Here is a 23,593-nt window from a genome sequence, read left to right on the forward strand (position 1 = left end):
TTGGTATGCAATTGAAAAGATCGGAAGTCAAGGAAAATACATGGTGGTAGTGTTGCCTGTGCAGACAGATGATCCCAGTTAAAGCAGTGCTGCTCAAACCCTTTCAGCCAGGCAGAGCCGTGGTGAGTAACAGTATTATTCAGAAAATCTGGAGGAGCAGTTGAATCCATTTCCCTTCCAGCTGGGTAGACTATGCAGATGATTCAAGGTAACCTGTGTGGCTTTGTCAGCCAGCTGCCCACAAGAAATTTTTTGAATTTTATTCCTGAGTGATGCAGTCTAGAGTCTGGCAACATGTGCTTGTCATCATAATTTTCATCCTTTGCTTTCAGTGAGTGAATAAACCACGCTTATGTTTAACAAGGTGCAGTTTTCCCATACAGTCATTACACAAATCTCTTCCAAAAAATTATCTCTGCATTCAGTGTTGTCCTGCATCAAAGACATCAATTTCTGCCTTAGAAAGGAAAGAAAAATATTCCATTTGGTTGCATACTGTCATTAAAATAATACCTACTTTCATAGCCACAGAAAGCAGCTAAGTGTCGCTATCTGAATCCTTTGTGTCTGGTTACAGTGATGTTAAAACTTGTGGGATTTTCATTTTCTTTGTCCTGGTTGGTTTTCCTAACAGTTTTTCTTAGTTTGCGAGTCAAAAGTGCAACCCTCCAGATCTCCCCCTGCACCCTGAGCACAGGCCATGGCTTCTCCTGGCCTTTTAAATGTAGCACAGCTGGATCTGTGGTGCTTGGATCGTGAGGATCACCGGTGCTGTGAGAGAAGCAGGAGCATCTGCGTGTTACCCAGCAAATACTTGCCTTCTGAAAGGCCATCATTTCTTTCTACTTGTGACCACAGCCTGCAAATCCTTCACTTGAGGAAATCTAGCCTCAGGAGGCCTTGAGCTGAGCACTGGCTTTTCCAGAAACCCAAATTTGAATGTGATTTTGGATATTAGAGCTGACCTGGTAGCTGTGTTTTGCTCTGAACTCTGGTTGAATACCAGTGGAAACAAGGAGACTCGGGACTGTAGTTGTACCAATGTGGTTGCAGGGAATATTTTTATAGAGGTGTGAGTTCTGCTGTTAAATGTTTACTGGTTGGGATGATATCATCATGCTGTAAAAAAAGGTGAACCTGTGGATTGGAGCCCATCTTTTTTCCATGCCCCCACACATATACAGCATGATAGGGGTTTGGAGACAGAATGCATTTGCTTTCAGTAGGGTGCCTTTGACTAGCAGAACTGGAGGTGATTCAGCACAGCTGGATAGAAGGCAGTTCCCCTAACTAAATAAAGAGTGGTGGCTGTGGGCTGGCCTTAGGTGGTGCAGCAGATCAGGCAAAGGAGGGATCTATATAGGGGCTGCTGTTGCTGGAATGTAGGAAAGCACGGATGACACAGAGCCATGGGGTCTGCTGGGAGAGGTCTGTGTTGCAGATGCTGACAGCCAAGGATCCAGCAGTAAGTGAACAAATAAAAGTAAGTGATGATTACTGCTGCCTGCTGAAAATATTAGGCACGTTGCCAACACCAGGCCTAATGGCTGCCAGGGATTCCTTCCCAAGAGTGCTCTGACAGGGAGGAGATTCCAGGTGGTCAGCAGGCACTTGCAGCCCTGATCTTTCTGGTTTTTGGGGCCCTGGACATGCACTGACCTTTGTATTGCAGCCCCAGCGATGCACACCCGCACACAGGACTCAGAATAACTCTCCTGGCTGTCCTCCGTGGTGTTTTGGGAGAGCATGCTGCTATGATCCTGTGCTTACTTTATTGGGGTTTTGTTGGCTTTCTATTAGCAAGGCTATTATCATGCAAATGAGGTCATAGTTCCATAGTCTACCTGCTCCTTCTGCTCCTGCCTCATCTGCAGACCTAATCCGCTCTTCCTAATAGTCCCGTTGGTTGCTATAGCAATGATAAAGTGGTATGAAAAAGCCAGGATGATACTTAAATGTATGTCTGGTATTACATTTTTCATTCTTTCTCCTGGGAAAGAGAAACCAAATAATGAGAGGTTTGCTGGGTTTTTTTGGAGTTTTTTTTGTTTTGGGGTTTTTTTGGTGTATTACTGTTTTATCAAAAGCTTTAACTGTGAGCTTTTTGGAGCCTGGATGCAATCCTCTCTCAGCACCCTTTTAGGCTGGGAATTTTGCAACTCAAGAGCAGGTACTAAGAAACAAGAGCCCAAATTTATGAATACAGGGTACATGGAATTTTGTATTTAAGATGCCAAAGTTACATTTATTGTGTCATGCACAGAGTAAGTTTGCCACTTCATCACAATAGGAACCTAAGCTGCAGAGTGCTTAGGGCCCAGTTTGGTCTCTGAATGTATTGAAAGATATCAGAACATGTTGGCTGAGGGTTTGTTTTGGATTTGCACAAGTAGACTTACTCAGCACTGCCACTGAAAGTGGCATTTTGAACAGTAAATTAAAAAATCTTAATGAAATCAAGGGAGACGAAAGCAGAAGATGGAGTATTTTTGCTCGGTTGCTGCATACAGGAATGGGTCGCTGTAGTACCAAGCCCTATCTTTTACACATCTGAGAGCAAAAATTACACACTTATTCTGTATTTTCAACTTTTTTTTGCCAAGTTTTTAGTCAAGCATGGATATGTATTAAAAGTTTTCTGAAAGAGCCATATTTGTGTGAATTCAGCTCATTCCAGAGCCCGCCGTGTTGGCAAATGGCAAATGTAAGCAAGCCAAACCTACATTTAAGTGCTTACATAGGTTGATCCCCTCTTTCTTGTCACAGTCTGAGGGCATCGCTTGTGCAAAACAGCTTCTCCTGCCCAGCCCTGGTGGGATCAGCTTGTTCCTGCTTGCTGGGGTTCACTAGACAAGATCAGTGTGGATATATTGGTGAGATGCTCTTTCTAGCAACTGGCATTTAAAGACACCTCGAGCTAAAGTGCTCAAAAGCCCACCATGGGTATATTATTCATATCAATTCTCATAGGGACTGAGTTGGAGATTGGGTTAAATCTCAGATGGGAGGTTTATATCACTTCTGAGTTTATAGCTGGCATTAACTCTGGACTTTCTCATTACTTGTATAAAAGTGAGCCCCTTTTTGAATCTTTTATGGCCTGGCTTGATTAAAAGTGGGATGAAAGCAGAAACAATTTTAATGGCCTTAGTGCTCACTGGTATAAAACTAGCGCAAGAAGAGAAATTGTTCCTACAGTCTCTCATCCCAGATGAATGTGAGATTGAGAGAAAACACATTAGCAGAAAGAAAGAATTGACTCATTTACCTATTAGTTACATTCAAGGTTACTTAGTTAAGCGTTCATATAATGTTTTCTTACAGGAGACAGCTTTGTTTCCTTATTTTCAAACACAGCAGCTCATCTTGCTTTCCATCAGCATAGACAAAAATATCAGGTGAGAGAAAACAAGTTGTTTTTTTCCAGCTGCATGTGTCGAGGAGCCTCCCTGGCATGCAGCCCCCATACAACACTGCCTTCTACTTTGTCCTGTGCTCAAAAGACTGATTCAGTGACCTGCTAATGCCATACGCCTGGGGCTGGGGAGTGCTGGGGGCTGAAGGGGGAGAGGCAAGAAACTGTCTGCTCCCTCCTCTACCTGCAGAGACATGGGGAAATGTCATCCCAGGCCTGCATACAAGCACGGTAGCCTCCACCTAGCCTGAGGTTTGACCAGTTTTTGCCTTTCTGTAAACAATAAGTACGTGTGAGCTTTCAAAGAACTCCCTGATAAGGGGATTTGTACTAGCCAGAGGTCCTCAGGGCTTGTATATCCTTAGCAACTCCATGCAAAGAGATTGTACCCAGTGCCCTACATGCCCCACAAAGACAGCCTTCACCTTGGCACAGAGCCACCTTCACACCTGAAAGAGGCAAATGGGGTCTCCATGCCTCAGACACTGGTAAAAGCATTCCTGAAAGAGTTACTGGTTTTGAGGATTGGCTTTTCAGTTACTGCTTTGGGTTGAGGATATCAGATGTTGGTGGCAGCCAGGTGATCTGAGCCCTCTGACAGTACTGTGCTAACCAGCTCTAGTTGCCCCACCGATGACTTACTTTCCTGGTGGAAAAGTTTTGTCTTTACAGTTTAGTCCTGGAGATTAAAAACCATGGACATCCTTCCTGCTCTAGAACTTAGTAGGAATGGCCCTGAAGGGCACATTTTTTTTATTCTGTCATATCTCTGGAGATTAGATGAGGTTCAGAGCAATGGCTTAAGGCTTTTTCATCCTGTAGGTCAGCTGAAAGGTAGGAGGAGACTTTGCTTGCTGGATTGATGCCTGCAATGGGAATGGCAGCCACCTGCCAAGCCATGATGATCCCAAAAAGCACAGGTCCAGAGGCTGCGTCTCCAAGGGAATAAACCAAAGATCAAAGGACAACTGTTGGCTGAGTGCTTGGAAACAGCAGCAAAGAGGTGCTGGAGTGGTGAAACAAGGTGTTTGTGGGGCACACAGAAGTCCTTGAGACATGCACTTCATGGCCACTCTTGTTCCTGATAGAATTGCCTGGCAGAGCTGTAGTGCTCTCACCTTCCAGGATGGATTCAGGTGGTTGTGATGCTCTTGATGGTGATGCCAGAGAAGTAGATGAAGTGAAACTTGGCCCTCTTAGACATGAGAAACAGCTGCTGTCTGAGAAATGCTGAGAGCCTTTGGAGAGGCTGCATTCTCCATCCTTTCTCTTCAATTCTGCTTTTTTTTGATTTAGATGCGTTGTGAAGGTCTGGCAAAAGAGATCCTAGCATATAGTGGGAGTTGAATGTGCTGTTGTCTGTTAGTCATTATATATATATTTTTTTATTCATTTGGCACTTTCCGGAGAGTTTTTCCCCCCACATTGTGTAGGCTGCCATCTTCCTTTCTTTCTTTGTAGCAAGCATGTGGGCGCAGCCTTGCTTACACTCTGAGCAACTGGGGAACCACCATAAATGTAGCTTATCCGCTTTCTGATACATTTTCTTTTGCGTTGGTTTGGATTTGTGCATCGTCAGTAACATCTGTTCTGCTTTAGTGGCATACAGTTTTCCGAGTCTAATTAGCTGGCTGCTTGTAATCAGGACTATTTCAACTGTTGTCATTCTGAATGTTCTTTTTCCCTTTTTTTTAATACCACATTTGCCTGATTGACCTTTTTTGTTGTTTTTTTCTCTGTCTTTCTATCGGGCTGCTCCAGGAGCCATGGCTAATCATCTTATAACCAATGCTCTGCTTCGTCCTCATGGCACTAACAACCCTTATAATACATTGCTCGGGGAATCGGCGGTCTATAACAACCCTTCTGTCAGCATGTACAACGCACAAGGTGTGCTGGAGTTTCTCTCTAATTTTTCTAGTGAGAATTCCATTTTCTGTGGCTTATTTTGGCCCATTTCTTTCTTTTTTTTCTTCCTTTTACTTTTTCTCTCCCCACGCACACACACTTTTTTTTTTTGGAACTGGGCACAAAAAAAGATCCTTTCCCCTCCCTTTCATTTCAATGCATCTTTCCATCTTCCAGATGCTATTTTTCCATGAGCAATCCAATTCACTTTGAAAGACTTTTGTCAGTTTTTCTCAAAGCATTCACAGTATTTTGATTTTGATTTTTTTTTTTTTTCAGTCTCCTTGCTTTTGTATTGTTTTGGACTTGTGTGTGTGTGTATGTTTTGTCAGACACATCCATTCCTCTCTTTGTTGTCAGCGCATTTCCTTGTTAAACCATTCATTTCAGAAACAGGAGCACCGCTGAAGGTAAGTGAAGCTAAATTGGCCTTTGCCACCAAAGCTGCTCTCATTTGAAATGGCCTGCAGAAATGTGGCCAGCAGTGCACTGGTTTGCACAGGGAGTAAAATGCAAAATGAAACAAAACTGCCCTTGATCTCTAAGAAAAATGACAGTTGAAGCAAGAAGTGTAGGCCAGCTCCAAAGAGCAGAGCTGAGATAAGAAATGTTTTGCCGTTTGCATTTATACATTTTATCTGTGTTGTTAGGGGAAAAAAAATAATCGAAAGAAGGTGTAGTGAATCTAGATAACATTTGATGTCCTCCTTTTGGCAACAGAAAAGAGACAGGCAGAATCAGTGGTACCTGATGGAGCTTTCTGCTATGGAAATCACTCTCTTGTCACTTACATGTTTGTCTCTGCTCTGGCCTCTGTGGGAAGGGACAGTGTTTGTAAGCTGATGTCCTGGTGCTTCTGTGAGGGAGAGGCAGATGTGTTTAAGTAGGGCCTGAGGAGGTGGGGAGTGTGAGCTCTGACAGCTCCTGTCTCTTGGTGACTCCATCCTGCTCTGCCCTTTCCATGGGATTATTTTTTTGGTCTTCCTTGTAAGGTGGCTGAATCACTGCAGAGTAGCTCTGCATTCCAGTGCAAGTGTGCCAGCACTCTGTCAGCTCTCTGCTCTCAATGAAGGCATCACTTCCCAGTAAAGGATATCCGAGAGAGGGAAAATAATGATTGTTATAATGCAAGCAGGAAAGCCCCCTTTGTACTCTATGGCAGCATGTTGTTTATGGCAGAAATAGATGTTGAACTGTATCAGTAGGGTATTTGCATTCAAAGCACAAGGAAAGCACATGCTTTCCTTTTTGCACGTTTATCCTTTTTGTTGTTTATTAATTTCCAAAACTATGCTAACTTTGTGCAATAAATTTGTTTCCAAGAATGCTTTTTTTTGAAAAGGGGCTACTGTTAAACATGAAATGCTCTGAGTTTTAAGATTTTCAGTGTACTGCAAATGTGGAAATGAGCTTTGATGTTCTGACTAGTTTCTTGCATGATAACCTTGAGGTATGGGAGTCTTTTAAATCAAATGGCAACAGGTAATGCTGAGTCAGCATTCACCTTAAGAGGAATCCTGATGTTCAGGTCTGGGTGCTTCTGCCCAGGCAATATGGGCATATATGTGTGTTACATTTATTTTAATAATTTTATGGTCTTCAAATTTTTAATACTAAAATCTGATACAGTTACCTGAGCTAACAGAATGTTATTCCACAAAAACAGCATAATTTTTTTGCAAGTGCTATGCTGTTCAGCAGTTAGATAAGTAACAGAGAAACCTGTCCAGGCTTCATCCATGGGAAGTGAAGAAAGAGAATGGGACCACCCTGGTCCCATTTAAGTTCCTGGAGCTTTGCCATTGACTTCAGAGGGAGCAGAAACTAACCCATTGTTTTCAGGAGGCTGTGAGTTAATTAATGACCACATAACTGCTATAGCTATTAGTTTTCAAACTGGTTAGGTCCCTGGACAATTACAAACTGTGAATATTAGGAGATCCTGTGGCAGAAATGAAGGGTAGCAAAACCAACCAGGCCTAGTGGTCTCGGTGGCCCTCTGGGGATGCTGCACCAGCAGGAATGCTAAAGCCAGGAGAGTGCATTGTAAAAGTAGATGCTGTCATCATCTCTGGGTGTGCCTTGGCTGTAGCTGGCGTGCAGTGAGCATTGCAAGCTAACACCATCCAACTCATTCCACATCACTAAGGCCGTGACTTTCTTTTGCATGTTCATTTACCACTTCTGGTGCTGGCCATGGATGGGGCAGGACACCCGAAGGAACAAGGGACTGATCTGCTCCACCTGTTTCTTTTCCCCTCCCCAGATACGTCTTTTAAAATACTGTCTCTGCTTAAGCCAAAGCTGCCACATTAGTGGCAGGCAATCACCAGGGGCAGGAAGTTCTAAAACTTACCCTTGAAAAGGGGTGGGGAATCAGACCCTAAAAGGCCAAATTCCAGTGACATACACAATTCCTTGATAGGACACAGAGTGTAGAGGGAGGAGGAGGTGGAAGGTGAGGGGCCGAGTGCTCATTGTCATTGGAAACTGAGGGACATACACTGGCTCAGTCTCTCCAAAGCAGGAAAACATCCCAACACCTTTGGTCAGAATTAATTCTGAGAGAAGGTGTCCACAAGCATTAATGACCATTAGCAAGCTCTACTTAAAATCCAACAGACAGCTGAGGAGTGGGAAGCTGAGCGTTATCACTGCCTCTTCATCTTATTCTCTGACTTTTCTTGTTTTAAGCCTTTCTTAATAGTTTCCTCTAGCAATGCCATTATTCAAATTACTATTCCTCTTTTTTTTTTTCTGTTTGTTTCTTTTTTTGCCAAGTCCATGTAGTTTGCCATATGTTTGGTTAAAGTAAAAATCAGACTTACCAAAGTTTTTAAAATGCCAGCAGCCCCATGATGAGCAAAGTCATACTCTTACAAAGCACTGTTGCAAAAGATGGACGGCAAAACATTTTTAGCAAGGAAACAGAATTCAGTTTCAGCTACCAGGGGTTATTATACCTAACAGTAAGTAAAGCCATTCATTTTAAGACTTTGGAAGTGACATTGACAATGCCTGTCTTTTCAAGCATGACCGTTACCAACTTTAGACTTTTCCTAAATTTCCTGGCATTATTTCTTCATTTGTGTTGCACGCTGAACATTTTATAATGGCATTGGAAAACAGTTTAAATGTGATAATTTTTTAAAATAAAAATGTAGACTATTGACTATTGCGCGTAAAATATTTTTTTCTGTCTAAAATGTCAATATTTTTAACCTGAAATAAACCTTGTAACAAATTCATGTATTCTGGGCAGTGGAAATTATTTCCGTTAACTCTCTTTTCTGCATATCATCAATTTGCTTTTTACTCATGTTCTCCTACTGTCGCTGTAAGCTTACTTGTTGTTTTTTCTTTCCTTTTCTTCATGCTGTCGTTTAGAGCCCTACAGAGAGACAAGTATGGGAGTAAAGCTAAACATTGCATATCAAATGTAATTTTTTTTAGTTCACTTTTATTGCATCACATATAGATGATGTAGTTAATAAAGGAAATTAACCTCACAGTTTTGAAATCAAAAGACTATGAATAGACATGTATATATATGTGTATGCGTGTGAATGTATGTATGTATATATATATATGTATGTTTACATATATATATATATAGATGAGATTAGGTGATGCTTCCTTTGTTTATTTCTCATTTTTGTGGTATCGTTTACCCACATGGTTTATTGTTTACTTGTGTATGCTCTTTTTTTTTCCCAACTTCGTGTTTTTATTTGCAAGGTCATGACATTTTTATATGGTGTGTTTCATTGCAGCCCCCACTCTGTTCTCACTTGCAATGCCTCCCATTTTATTTCTGCACCAAACCCCAGATCTATGCATTGGCAGCAGGAGCACAGTGCTCAGTGCCTCAATGCATACCTTACTCAGTGTAACCATCAAACAGATGCTGTTGTACCTGTCACCCATTACATACAGCCCTCCCCCAAAAGTGCTCACTTTTCATTTCTCCCCAAGCATCGTTACTCGGTTGGAGATCTTTCACCGTGAAAATCAACGGCTTTGCTCTATGTCTGTGATGGCTAGTTGATTTTTTGGCATAGCTCCCTCATTTGCTGGGAAACCCAGGATACAGCAGCACCCTCTAAGCTTCAGAAACCCAAAAGGTGACCGACACATTTGGGGCATTTCATTCAAAAGCAAGAAGAAGCCTTCAGTAGCGCTTTCCAGCCCTTGACATACAGCAACTACTCCATCGCAGATATAGACTGAATCCTGTATTTTCAGAAGGTACACATGCCATGTACTAAGCATGGTATGAGCAACTGTTCATCTGAAATTGTCAGTTTAATGGCTTCTCTGATCCACTGTGCCTTGCTGGGAGTTGCTTGCCAGTTTTTGGCAATGCCTGAAGCCCTTAGCTGAGAGGTCGATAAGTTATCTCATACGTCCCCATGCCTGCTCTCCTTCCAAGGAGACCAGCGATCCTAAAAAAGGAAGCATGGTGGCTTAACTGCTGGGCCTGATTTTCTTCTCATTTGCCCCCACCCATGCTGGCATTGCTCTCAAAGCACTTCCCTGCCATCTCCCGTAGTGCTTTGGGAAAGAGCTGAGCTCCAGCCTCATGTTGTCAGCATTGAAACACCTGTAGAGATGCAATAGGCAGAGCGGGGACACCCCAAGACCCTGCTACTCCTCTCAGGTTCCCATAAGCCCACCTTTACCATGGCAGTGATGGTACTTGCTGTACCCTCTGCTGAACCCACTGCTTTAACTTTGCAGGTGGAATAGGAGCAATTTTTAAAGGCTTCACAAGACCCCAGAACAGTTGCCTCCAACATGAATTGTTTTAGAAAATCCCCACCTGGCCAGTGTGGAGTAAATAATTTTGGTTGTGCCCTTAAGCCGGAAGAGGTAGAGCATTTAGCCTTGTTCCAGAAAATCCTGGGCCAGGAAGCACTTTGTGCCTCCCCCTTGCTACTCCCTGAATCCTGCCATTCAGACCTTATGTCTTTATCCTGACAGCCTGCCCAGCGAAAGGGGAGAGCAGACTTTTTTCCTCTAGAAAGGATACACTCCCAAACAAAGTTTTGGTAGTGATTAGCCTGGGCTGCAAATATTTTTTCCTTAGCTGGGAGGAATTTCCCCCTTCCTCCAAAGTTCCTAGGGCCAGGGCAGTTGGGACCAGCCCAGGGTCATGAATTTTTCAGCTCCCTCAGGAATACATAGAGTGCAAGAGCTGTAGGAGAATGCTGGCCTGGAGAGGTTATCCTTCCAGCTGGATGTTGCCACATCAAGTCACACACTTGACAGTGCTTTCCTTTTTTTTTTTGGGAAGCCCTGGACCACCAGCTGGTTAGATGGAGCTGCACCCTCCCATTTTGGCCGCGACGCTCTCCTTGCTGCCCAGCCCCAGCAGCTGCGGCAGCCTAGGAAGGGGGTTTGAGTGTGCACACCCGCATGAGTGTCCTGTTTGTACAAGTCACCCTCTCTTGTGTAATGTTTTTCAGAGGGGCTTCTGAACAATGCCAGGGATACAAGTGTCACGGATACTCTACCACTGAATGGTAATCACGGCAACAGCTACAGCATCGCCAGCGGCGAGTACCTCAGCAACTGCGTGCAAATCCTTGACCGTGGGTACAACCACACGGAGAATGCCCTCGAGAAAAAGATCCTGAAGGAACTCACCTCCAACTACATCCCTTCCTACCTGAACAACCATGAGCGCTCCAGCGAGCAGAGCCGCAACTTGATGAACAAACTCGTCAACAGCGTGGGCGGCGGGAGCGAGGACGATGCCATCGTGCTGGATGACGCCACCTCCTTCACCCACGAGGAGAGCCTGGGCCTGGAGCTCATCCACGAGGAGTCGGACGCCCCGCTGCTGCCTCCCCGGGTGTACTCGGCAGACAACCACCAGCCCCACCTCTACAGTCGGCGTCGCATCCCGCAAGACAACAGCGAGAGCTTTTTCCCTTTGCTGACCAACGAGCACACGGACGACCTGCAGTCGCCCAACAGGGATTCTCTCTACACCAGCATGCCCGCGCTGGCTGGCATGCCCATGACGGAAAGCGTCACCGCCAGCACCCAGACCGATCCTCCACCAGCAAAAAGCGGCGGTGGCGATGCCGACGACGTTTACTACAAAAGTATGCCCAATCTTGGCTCCAGGAACCACGTCCATCAGCTACACACTTACTACCAGCTAGGTCGAGGCAGCAGCGACGGTTTTATAGTCCCGCCAAACAAAGAGGGAACCTCTCCGGACGGCAATGCAAAAGGACCCGCTCACTTGGTCACTAGTCTATAGAAGATTCAGCAAAAATTAAGCAAAAAGACAACTAAAAGCCTCTCCGTAACACTCGGTTTACTGTTCTGAGTTAATCCAAACAGTGGTAATATTGTGTGTACTCCTAAATCTTCATGCTGTTCAAAAGGAAATTCTCAGACTTTTTTTACTGGAATTTTTAGGCCGGCCCGGAGAGGACAGTAACTGCTGTGCCCCCCTTATCTTCCCATCCTTCTTCCCTCCAGACAGACTTCATTATGTTAATGAAAGAGATAGATATCGGCACACTTCGTGGCCTTCTCAAGTTATGCCGTGTTTGTTTAAACAATCCTTGATGCTGTGTTGCTCTTAATACCAAGGACCTGATTTAAGAGGGAAAAAAAAAAAAATAAAAGGCCAAAAATGTGCATTTGAAACCAGTAGCAATGACGCATCTAGGTGGGAGCGCTGCGTAAAACAAGCTAGCAAAACTCTTTCTTACCAATCCAGATCACACCATGGGTTATGGTCACTCACAACTTGGTTTCACTGCAGCGCCCTTTGCTGCGGGAGCAAACAAAACGTAAACAAATTTAATGAGACGGAAGGGAATCCTAGAATCCTGTGCTAAAGGCATATTTTACATTTTGCTGTATTAACGGATGATAAAAACTAATGGCAGAAAAAGAGAAGTGAACAATTTCTATGTAATGTACAGATACTAGCATTGCACATATAGTCTGCTTTCTGTTCCTCCAGAACTTGCGTCCCTGTTAATGTAGTGGAAAAAAAAATAAGAACTTTTTTCTGTTGTGCTGGTCTTGTAAGTTTGTCTACCAGTAGGAGCAAGGTTTTTCATAACTTTCCTTTCTTTTATTTTTTTTTTTTTTTTTTTTTTTTGCCTTGTCCACTGCTCCTTCTCTCTGTCCCCTTCCCATCCCAGTAAAAAAACCTCACTGGGCAAGAAAACAAAACCCCAAACATCACTTTCTAAGGACCATTTTTAGTAACACCATCACCATTTCTTTTCAGCCAAGGCAGTCTTTTAATTTCCTTGCTGTATAACCTTTTCAGCCGGCATGTTGCCAGCAGACCTTTTGGCAGACTAGAGCAGGGCAAACTTCCTCATTGTCAGTGCACAACCCGATGGTGACGATAATCCTGTGGAGCATCTCTGGCCGACAGCCCCTCAACCAGGCCCTCGGGTCGCATCCAGGGACTGAGGAGAGGTTTTGTAGTTGTAGTGGGGGTTCTACAGGAGACTGCCATTTCCCTGGAGGAGCAAAGAGCCTTCTCGGCTCAGTCTGGTCCCCGGTTTAGGCACTTGTACTGCAGTGGTTTAAGAAGAAAATAGATTGACGCATAGTGAGCTAAAAAGTACTTTGCAGTGATTTTTAATTAAAAAAAAAAAGAAAAAAAAGTCCTCTGTTCATTATTTTTCCTAACAGGAAATTTATTTATTTGACTGGATTTTTAAGTAACATAGGCTTTCTGGAGGTAAATTAGCAGCACGGAATATGAATTCTTCTTTTTCTCTTTTTTTTTATTATTTTTTTTTAATTTATGATCCATTTTGTACGGTCTCAGCAGTTGAATGACCTCATTACTAATATTTGTTGTAAAAGTGAAGCTTGTTTGCCAACCAATAAACAACTGATCACGATTTAGAAGATACTGTATGTATGTACTGTACAATTAATCTCTCTTATTTTGTCGTTGTTCTTCCTCTCTCCATTAATGTCTTCAGTATGAGTCTCCACTCCTTTACAGCATGGGTGAGCAATGCCGAAGAAAGGAGGCCTAAGCTGAGAAATTTAAGCACAAAGGTTATGCAGCTGTGGCTGACTAGAAAAATCAGGCTGGTGGTATTTGTTTAGGGGCAAGAACAGCACTGGTTGACATTTGTTGCAGGTGATTCTAGGTCTGTTTTGTGCCTACTGTATAAAGTAGCCGACGACACATGGATGATTTGAGTATAGTGTTTCACGTGTCATATCTTTTAATCATTGTAATTTTTTTCTTTTATTAATTTTCTTTTTTTTTTTTAATTTGGGTTTTCTGAGATTAAAAACTGCTGGTAGCATGTCAAAGAGTAAAACAAGTCCCCCTTAGGCCTTCTCGGTCGTTGTTTGCTGTCTCTTTATTTTCCTGCTCCGGGCATATGCCAAGCGCCCTCACCATCCTTGGCCACAGGGTCCCTCCCGCCCCACCTCTGCCAATGGCCCACTGGCACTTCACTGCTCTCCTCCAGCCTCCCCTTCCAAATCCCTTAAGTGCAGTCAGGAATACAGGAAGCCACAAAATAGACTGGAAAGGTTGACAGGGGAAATAACCACCTCTGGATACAATTGGTAATGAATTTTCAGTGATCTTTCACAAAGCCCTCCCATGGCCTGGGCTTTGGGTGCTTGGTGCTGCCTCCATCTAAACTGTGCCTATCCAAGTCCTATCATGCTGGGTAAAAGCCAAAAGGCTTGGAGCAGGTGGGTGAGGCACCTGTGGAACAAGATATTCCCAGGGCTGGAGGATAAATGCAGCAGCAGCAGATCAGTGGAGCAGTTCCACCCCATCCTGGGACTGTCCTCGCTCGGGGACTGTGCTGCTCGGTGCTGCTCGGTGCTGCTCAGCAGAGTCTGGTTGGGCAAGAGAACCAGGGGTGGTCGTATTTGGTGATATTCATGGCCTTGTGGTTCAAGCCACCCGAGTCCTTCCTGCAGCCACTCCGGCCAAAACATCTTGGGGAAGAAACTCCATGTGGGACCATGCACTGATTGCAGCAGTGCCTCTTGCCAGGTCTAGGTTTCAGCAAGGGAGCGTTTCCTATTGGAACAGTGGAGAATCACCTGACTTCATAGCAGAGTAGCCACTGGCCAGCCAGGTTATGCTCTTGCTCTCGATGCTGCCTCCCTGTTTCATTTTATTATCCATACCAGCAGCTATGGAAGTGGATAGTGCATGGTGGATCCACTGTTGCAGGTACAGCAGGTTACTCACACCCGTGTGGTCGCAGCAATTCATCCAGCAGCCCAAGAGAGGCTGCTGAGGCTTTAAATAACTGAGATACCTCATATTTTGGGGAAAATAAAAACTTTTTTACTGTATTAGACTCAAAAAATAGTTTTTCAGGGGTATGGTGGAATTGAGTGCATGCAGAGGGTGAGATACACCCTAGCAAATATCATGATAAAGTGGGAGGCAGATGATGAACACGGCATTTACCAGTGTTTCTGACACTGCAAGAACAAACCCGTGGTGGATTTGCTATGGGATGGTTTTGTCCTACTGAAAAATCTTTACCTTCTTTTACTAGAAATGGTCATTCTTCCCCAGCCCTTTTATGTATTTCAGGTTTATCAGTGTGGCAGGCGTTTTTCCCCTCTTCTCCATCCCTTCTCTTTGCCAGCCTACCCATGCCTATTAGCACTCTGATTGCAAAAAAATGCTGTTTATTTTCAAGCTGATTATTTCTGCTCCCAGGCTGCTCTGACATCACAGGATTCACTGTTGATGCTTCTTATGGCTTGGGAAACAGCTGAATCACAAAATAGAAGGAAAATATATATTATTAATTTTATTAAGCCAAAAATGGTTTAAGACTGTAATATAGTGGGGATGTTTTATGAAGGGGAGCAGGATGCAGATTATTTTTGGCATTTTCTTCCCCTTGAAAACAGATTTTATTGTGTCAGATAGTTGATTATGGGCATGGTGAGGGTTGGTGCTTGTTGATAAGTAGCTCACTATGTACAGTTCTTATGTGACTGGCAGCAGTTTCTTCTGTGCAGACTGCAGCATGTGAAAATCAACTCACTGTTAAGTCCTCGGTGCCTGCAATGCTCCTGGGGTATGAGGGAGAGCTGGAAAACTTCTAAGGCATTTCTTAATGCTGAGCCAAGGCAAGAATGTGAGAAAAAAGCTTGATGAAAATGCAGTAGTGATTATGATGTTAAATCCATACTCATGCTTGGGGCACATAACTGTGTAGGCTGGGTTGAAGGGGATAATCAGGCCTGTACTCAAGGGATCTTTTCTAGGGCTCCATTTAACAAAACAAAGGAAAGAAAACCAAACCAGATTTAGCTTATAGGGAGAAGATTAAAGCTTCATCATTCAAGTGCAACAAGCATCCCACTTTCAGCTGAAAACAGACAAAATAGAGGCAAATAGGTAGTGCTTGAGCTGATGAGAACATCAGCTGATACACAGACCATTTTCTGAAACACAGGGCCACCTTTGGGAAGCTTGAGCTGCCAGGCATGTTTGGAGTGAGGATTGTTAATGTTAATCCATTGATTGAGTTGCCCCTTTAGAAAGCCTTTCTTGCAGGTGGGAAGAGTGGGATGGAGAAGTTCAAGGCTCCATGCTTTGCATTTTCCTGAAAACCATCTTAGGATGCTTTACAAGTTACGAATGCCTTTTTTCACTCACTGCTAATTTGTGCAGGACTGGGTTATTTTTCCTGTGTAATCCCATTGCAGACCACTCCATAGAGGGCTGACACATTTTAAGCTTACTGCTTAAGGACACCTTGACTACAGCAGGCAATTCCTACCCATTTTCTGCAAGCGCCAGCAGAGACTGTAAGATCTCCCTGAAACATGAAGGAGAAATACAAGGCAAAAGACATGCCAAGAAAGACCATGTGGACTGGAGGGTTGCTTGGAATGGGGGGTATTCATCACAGCTTTGGAGGCACTGTGTAGGCAGTAGTGCTTACCATGGTCCTGTTCATTTCTGCCTGTTGATTGCTTTTAATTCCTTGACATCTGTGGTTGTTTACCAATATTTTTCCTTCCTCCCTTGCCCCAGGTAATAAGCAGTGGGATACCTCAGAGGGCCAGGGGAAACGGTGGTGATGAGGGGAGGCACTGAGCTCCTGGGGGTCCTTTTGTGTCTGTCGGTCCCTATTGCCTGCATCCCCCTTCCCTGAGCAGCTGGCCTCTCTGTCACACCCCCATGTGCCCTTGATCTCACTAGGTTATGAAGAATGCAATACCCTGCAGAATTGCCTAGTCAACAAGGATTGAAAGATAGCTCATCTTATTAAAGACCTGTCTCAGGAAAGCCTTAGAGCACAAGCTTGGTCATCTGTCACACCCTGATCTCCTCCTTACCTTTAGAAAGAAAAGCACTTTATTTTTAGCTGTCTGCTGCATTCGGCTACACTCTATGCAAATTTCATTTAATGAATATTTTAGGGTTTAAATAGTCTGGGCTCATGAACATTATATAAATGTCATGTTGTTGCGGGCTCTCTGGTAGCGCGTGGAGGGCATCCTGCAGTGTGAAGCTGAAGCCAGATAAAATCTGTGATTGGTGCTCCCAGGGCAGGCGTTAATGCTCCCATGGGTTGTTCAGTGCCTGTCCTGGGCGGGGACACTAGCAGGCAGTCAGGGGAGGGCACTGCAGTACCCCTGGAGGCAGCAGCACTCCCCTTTCCCGAATGAGGGGCATTTCCTTCAGCACAGGTAGCTGGCTTAGGGCCACTTTTGCTCTTCCAAAGGCTTTGGGATGCATGGATCATACACCAGATCATTTGTCATCCCAGTTCAGCAGAGGCAGTCTATTTAAAGCTGAAATATGAAGAGTTGCCAGGATAGCTTGGAAATCTTCCTTTTTCACATCAAAATAGCTTTTTACAGGTGGTTACTGTTTATTGTGTTCAATACACCAGACAGATAGTGATAGTATTCTTCAGGAAAATGCCAAGAACAAAAAAAAAAAATCCTAATTATTTTCTGTCTTTTCATTTCTTTACCCTCCACATATTTTCTTTTCTTATATTTCTAATCCTTAAATACACTGTACACATGTAAAAACCCAAGCTAAAGCCTCAATAAATAAACAAAAATATTGGTATAGAGAGCAATTATTATGTGTTGGAAGCAAATGCTTGGTATTTTAGCAGTGCTGCTTAAAACCCTAAACAGCAACTTTGAAGACACAAACATAACTGCTGCACAACCTCCTCAGCTGGTGTGTTGGCAATATTTGTACAGATGACCAAATATCTCAGACTGCCACTTACAATGGACTGCATCTTGTGTTACAGCTTTGGAAAGGTTATTTCCAGCAAAGGGTGCTTGGTGGGTAAATTACAGCAATAATAAAACTCTTTTCAGCCGATCTTCTCCCACTTCTCCTGGAGGCATCCCAGGCAGAGTTAAATTTGGGTCCCTGTGGCAGAAAACCTCACTCCAGACAGTGGCCCTGCAGCCTTTGTGTCCCACCAGCAGCAAAGGCTTCACCTTTCAGTGGGCACGAGTCTGTGGTAATATCCACTGAAAAATGGCCTTGGGGATGAATGGTGAAAACCAAGCAGTCAACAAACTGGGTGGAGGATGTCTGGGGATTCCACTTGGGAAGCAGAAGCACGGTGCCCCAAGCATCTCTGAGGATTTGGTTGCACAAAAGCTGCAAAGCGGGTGTGGAAAAAGGGACTTTGGGTGGGGGGTATGAAAAGAAAAAGCCCCAAATTTCTTGCAAGGCTTTGTCCTCTGGCTGAAATATGCCAAAAAGAGTTTCTCAGGTGCTTTCTGCATGCAGCTGGAGAGAAGTGCAAGATCATGGGGAATTAGAACCATGTGTGATGGAAGGCATATTTGAGGCAAGCTAAAATCTTTGCTGTGGCTATCGGGTGCCTACTCTGGTCAGTCCCTGGTTTCCTTACCTTAAATATATATATAAGTTTAAATGGTTTGCCACAAAGCAGCCTTTTGGTTTGGGGTTTTTTGGGGGTTTTTTTGAGAGGGTCCCTTCCTGATAAATAGAACAGGATTATTTTTTCCAGTGCAAACACCTCAGCTCTGCCCTTTGGTCACCTTCCCCTTACCCACTTCCTCGCTTGCTTATTCAAACTTAGAGGTAAAAGGCCTCATTGCTTAAGCTGCTGTTGATATCAGCCAGGAAGAGTGCTACATATTAAATAGGTGGGATTTTTGATTTTCTTTACACACTGTGTACCCAGGCATTTTCCACTGCTGGCAGTTTGAACTGCAGTGCAAAGCAGCCCACTGAGCTAACAGTAGTGGAAATGAAAGGAGAAAATGCATCCTACTACTTAGAAAAAAGAAGAAAAGGTAGATGAGCAACAAGGAAAGGATGAAAGTCCCTCCTCCTCAGAAAAACCCCAAAAGATCAGCCTAAATGGCCAAGCTGGGAGGTGCCTGAAATGTTGCTGATTCTGCCCCCACCACTTTGCCTTTGATGCCATAGAGACCCACAAATATTTGGGAGGGTGAGAAACAGAGTGAAATTATTTATGCTTAGAAAATATCTCCAGAATAACTCTTGATTCTTTTTCGATGTGATTAGCCTACCTAAACATCTCCCTGAAATATTATCTATAAAAAAACCTGCATGAGCTCACCCCAAAGTGCATGAGGCTGCGTCCTCCTGACGTGAGCGTGTGAAAGGAGATGCTTTCCCCCCTTGGGCTGCAGTGATTATAAAGGCAGCTGTAAAGCAGAGCACTCGGATGCAAAGTGCCCTTCAGATAATGTCTGATATCAAAACAAATCTGTTTACTCTGAAGTCATTCATACTGAATATTTATTATTAAGGGGTGAGGGGGACACAAGAAAAAATGCAGTTTGCTCAAACAAGCCCTGTTGTGTTGACACAAACTGGTGGCTGCAGCTCAGTGATGTGGAAAACACAGAGGAGCAAAGAGACACCACGGTGTCACTCTTCTGCAGAGCAGTGGGCAGCAGTGGCTGATGCTGCTGTACTACAAACTACTGCCTCATACAAATTCAGCAAAAAGGGTGGGAGGAGATTCGCCATGGGATGCTCACCCATAAATGCACTCACTTCCCTGAGCAAGCCTTCCTTTTCAAGGCAAGCAAGGCATCCTCTGCTTTGTTTGGGGATGGGAATGGTCTTGAAAATAGTTGCTGTTGGTTGCAGGGTGCGGGGATTTACCTGCTCTCCCCTTGTTTTTCACAGAAGGCGTCAGGACGCCCAAGCAGGAGCCGGTCTTCAGGCGAGTCACCATGGAGGACAGTGTCATCTAGCACCTGGGGACCCTGAGCCTGCCCCGGCCAGCCCGTGCCAGTGCACCACCTCCTCTGTGCCTCAGCCCCCCGTCCCTCACTTGGGATCGTGCTACAGGAGAGGCTGGAGAAGCTGGCCTCGACCAAACCCTCGCATCCCCATGGAGAGAGCAGCCAGCTGAGATTCCCACTGCATGGCAGCGCCCTGGGATGGGCCCTCGGTGTTTGGCCGCTCGTCTGTTTTTTGAAGATGAGCAGAGCAGGTGAAAATTGTCTTTTGTAATAAGAAATTAGTTTCACCTGCTCAGAACATTGACTTTGCGACTTGATAACACTTTAAAAATGGCCGAGTGTGCTTGATCCACCATTCTGGGCCTCTCTCCGTGCCCTCAGGCTGGGCTGTAGAAAGGGGAACCTGCCGGATCCAGGTTGCTGTTGTAAATACAGACCTGTCAGTGTGAAGAGCCAACCAGGGAAGGCCCAGAGGGACAGAGAAGTAGTCCTTACACCAGGAGAAGCTGAACGTGCCAGCAGAGTACTGTCAAGCGAAGCTGTTGCTTGTAAATAGGGACTGGCGCATGTGTCCAGCAGCAGCTCCGCTTGGCCAAAGCTTCTCGGGGGAAAGCTGCTCAGATTTTATTGTCTTGTGTAAATAGAAATATTTTTTTGAGGAAAAAAAAAAAAGAAAAGAGCCTTAGTATCTTGAAGTTAGCGTTTCTCAATCAGCTCAGCTTGGGATGGATATATGGGAACTCATGGGATCTGCCTGCTGGAGGCTGGCGTGGGCTCTCGCAGCCAAGCTCTGCCATCACTGCAGGAGACACCTGAAGGAGGATGGACCTGTCCAGCAGAGGATTCAGCAGACATTTCTCCCTAGTCGCTGTCAGCAGGGTGAACTCGTCGGTCCCATGGTCTCCGCTGATGTAAATAATCAGCTACAGCCCACAGAGGACTTGGACTGCTTGGTGCAGTTGTGGGAGGGAGGAGGGTGGGATGGGCAGAAGTCATCAGAGGGATGCAAACCCCATCAGCGTGGTGATCCTCAGGCTTTTAGCATTAGTTTAAAAAAAAAAGAAAAAAAACCCAAACCCTGAAGGCTTATTAATGGCTTTGGGCCCACTGTTTGGCTGGGTAAATGGAGGCATGCCTAGACATGTTGTGTGTCCATGTCAGCCAGTGCCTGTCTGTGCAGTTCTCTGTCTGTGCAAACGCGTGTGCAAGGCTGTGTCTGGTTCGGGGGCTGCCAGCCACTGCCGGTCCCTGTGTCTGTGTAGCTGTGTCCATGAGAGAGGAGAGAAAATGGATGTGTGTGTTGTACTGCCCTTTATCCACCCAAACACGTTCCAGGAGTCGTAGGTAACGCTGCTGGGTCCAGCTCCAGTAGCAGGAGTGCAGAGTAGTGTCCGCACCTCTCCAGGGAATGAGGCTTATTTACTCTGAGTCTGTTCGGATTCATGCAGTGCAGGGAAATTAGGAAAAGAGAATGAAATTAGAAATTGAAATTAGGAAAAAGCCCATACATTGTATTTTTGAAAGTTACCCCCAATAACTTTCTCTGGACATAGAAGTGTCTCCTCAGCTTAGCATTTTGCAGGAAAGCAGTGCCAAGGTGAAGTGTCTTCCCCATGAGAAAGCCAGATAGCTTTTTAGCACAACTGTTTTTAGCACAGCACTGGGGCCAAAGCCCCTTTAGCTTTGCAAGGAATGGGCAGTGGGCAATCAACAGAAATTGGAATCTGCCTCAAATTCCTGAGGGATTTGGGCATCCAGAGTGGTAATTTGCTTGCAGTGGTCCAAGGTGAGCTGCAGGGAGTCTTTTCCACTTGAATACTTGAATACCTCCTGTCATCCAGCTGTGTGTGTTGCCATTAACACCTAACAACTGCCAGTGCCAAGTGATTTATATATTTATCAGGGCATTTTTTAATTTATCAAACCAGTGCATGGGAGGCACTGTGCTTTCATCTGCCACATGTGGACACCTCTTCCTTTGCCCACTTCTCCAGGTTTGTATAGTGTCCCCAGGCAAGGTGACCATCATCTTGGGGATGTGGTTTCCTCCCCAGTGAAGGTTGTTAATCTTTTTTCCAGGGAGAAAAATAGTGAAAGATATGAGTAACACACCCTGACTTTGTGCTGGAAATGTGCTGAAAGTCAGCCAGCATATTAAGCAAAACAAGTAACTCCAAAATGTTTGAAAGTTCACGATCTTTCACAGATATGAGGAAATATAGAAACCATTTCTATGGTTTCTAGGGCCCCAAAGGGCAATGCTAAATCCTGAACCCAAAGCTTCCTGACCCTGGGGAGGTTTGAGGTGCAGCATGGGGAAAACTTAGGGGCAGCAATTACAGGAAAGAAGATATTCCCTGGTTTTATTAGATTGCAGGAAAGCAGAACTCCCCTAGCTGGGTTGAGTGGGGGATTTTTTTTCATTGGAACACTCACTATTAGTTCCTCTTCCCAGACAGTCCCATCATCCTATACCTTGAACCCTTTATGTCTAGAAGTTAGGAGTTAGGAGGCGTTTACAATAACCTTCAAAGTTTCTCTCTCTCTCCAACCCTAAAAGAGGCTGACACCCCACAACTGACAGTTGTGAAGATGAGCCAGACCAACCCCAAGTCCTCATAAAAATGATGAATCCCATCCACTGCATCCATATTGATGGCACACAGGTCACACATGGAGATGAGCAGTGAGGAGGGGGAGGCAGATAATCACTGAAGATTGCGTGAGGGAGGTGCTGTTACCAAACCCACCTGGCAGAGTTTTGATTTAATCCAGCCCTGAGTCAATACTGATTGACATTTCATTCGCTTTCCATATCGTAACTGGACTTCCTTACTCCTCAGGCATGGAATGAATCTTAATACATTGTAATTACTGTACTCCTGGTGGTGAACCGGTATGAAAAGCTATCACAGAAAGCATTAATAAAATGTACATTATGAAAAAGAACTCGGCATTGTCTGAAATTAATAATGCACCAGATTTTTCTCATCCACGCCTGCTCATTACAGGCCTGCCCTTGAGTTTTCTATTAAAATGACTTATTCAAGCTACTTGTATAGCTGTGCTCAGCGTGAAGTTATCTGCTGTAGGTTTGCATCCCAGTTAGATGTACCGCATGAGGACTTATTAATCTGTTATATCTTTCAGGCATTGATTTTGGTGACATTTATATAACGCTGGTATGACTGAAATGAACTGATTGATTCATGCGTATGGATTAGTTTGCCTAAGACTTTGAGGCGAGGTAGCTTTATCATGCACTGTAACGCCAGAATTCATCACTGTATTATTTACGAGAGACTGAACTGGCTGCATCTCAACAACTGAAGAGATCTTCACTGTTTTATTTATGTATAAATGTTTACTTAATCAGCCGCCAATTTTGTTTAGCAGAATTTGTTCGCAAACGGAAATTGTAAACGATAACGTGGTTTCTATTTTAAAATTTACAGGCTTTCATCTATAGCAAAATCCAAGATTTCCAAAGTGTCTTTGTCTACTGGCAATCAACAAGCTCTCTTGTATATGCTTTCTGGTAGTTGCAATTAGCTGCTGCAATATTTCACATAAAAAATAATGCAACCCTAATACAGGAGATCTGAGTGGTAGTATGTCACAGTCAACATAAATACCCCAATGCTTACAAATGCTGGAGGTTTAACAAAACAACAAGGAGCCACCTGCCAGTGCAGAGGCAGGAGCTTATGGACATGTGTGGTGATTTCTGCTGCCTTTTCTTACAAGAAAATCCCAGTTCCAGGTAAATTGTGTTTCAATCACATGGGCCATATCCCCTGCTTGAGGAAAGCCTGATCAGAGGGGGCAAGGAAAACATCTGCTCACTGTGCCTTGCAGCTGGGAAAGTGGCTGGGCTTCCATGAGTGTTTAAAGGTATAACATTCCAGGGAGGCTTAATCCCAGGTTCCCAATTGATTGCACGTGTTTTCCTTGGACCACGCTGCTTCTCCCGGGGACCAAGGAATAAGGAGACATAAAGGATTTATTAAATGAAAGCAGAGACTTTCCTGT

The 23,593-nt window shown here is 44.4% G+C and overlaps 1 protein-coding gene across 31 annotated transcripts in view; it reads left to right on the top strand.

Moving 5' to 3' along the window:
• Positions 1–20,662, top strand: part of ADGRL3 (adhesion G protein-coupled receptor L3) — a 488,531-nt gene extending 467,869 nt beyond the window's left edge. For 12 of the 31 annotated variants that reach the window (XM_074540856.1, XM_026792348.2, XM_074540865.1 and 9 more), the window contains 3 exons: positions 5,177–5,305; positions 8,711–8,728; positions 10,792–13,022. In XM_074540856.1, the coding sequence (XP_074396957.1) occupies positions 5,177–5,305; positions 8,711–8,728; positions 10,792–11,597 (953 nt within the window). In that variant the 3' untranslated portion in view covers positions 11,598–13,022. Of the gene's footprint in view, positions 1–3,324; positions 3,399–5,176; positions 5,306–8,710; positions 8,763–10,791; positions 13,023–19,502 lie in introns of those variants that run through there. The other 19 variants (XM_074540871.1, XM_074540872.1, XM_074540873.1 and 16 more) reach the window with 10 other exon arrangements.
• The last annotated feature ends 2,931 nt before the right edge of the window (positions 20,663–23,593 follow it).

Source organism: Zonotrichia albicollis, chromosome 5, assembly GCF_047830755.1.
Source record: "Zonotrichia albicollis isolate bZonAlb1 chromosome 5, bZonAlb1.hap1, whole genome shotgun sequence".
NCBI classification, from domain to species: domain Eukaryota; kingdom Metazoa; phylum Chordata; class Aves; order Passeriformes; family Passerellidae; genus Zonotrichia; species Zonotrichia albicollis.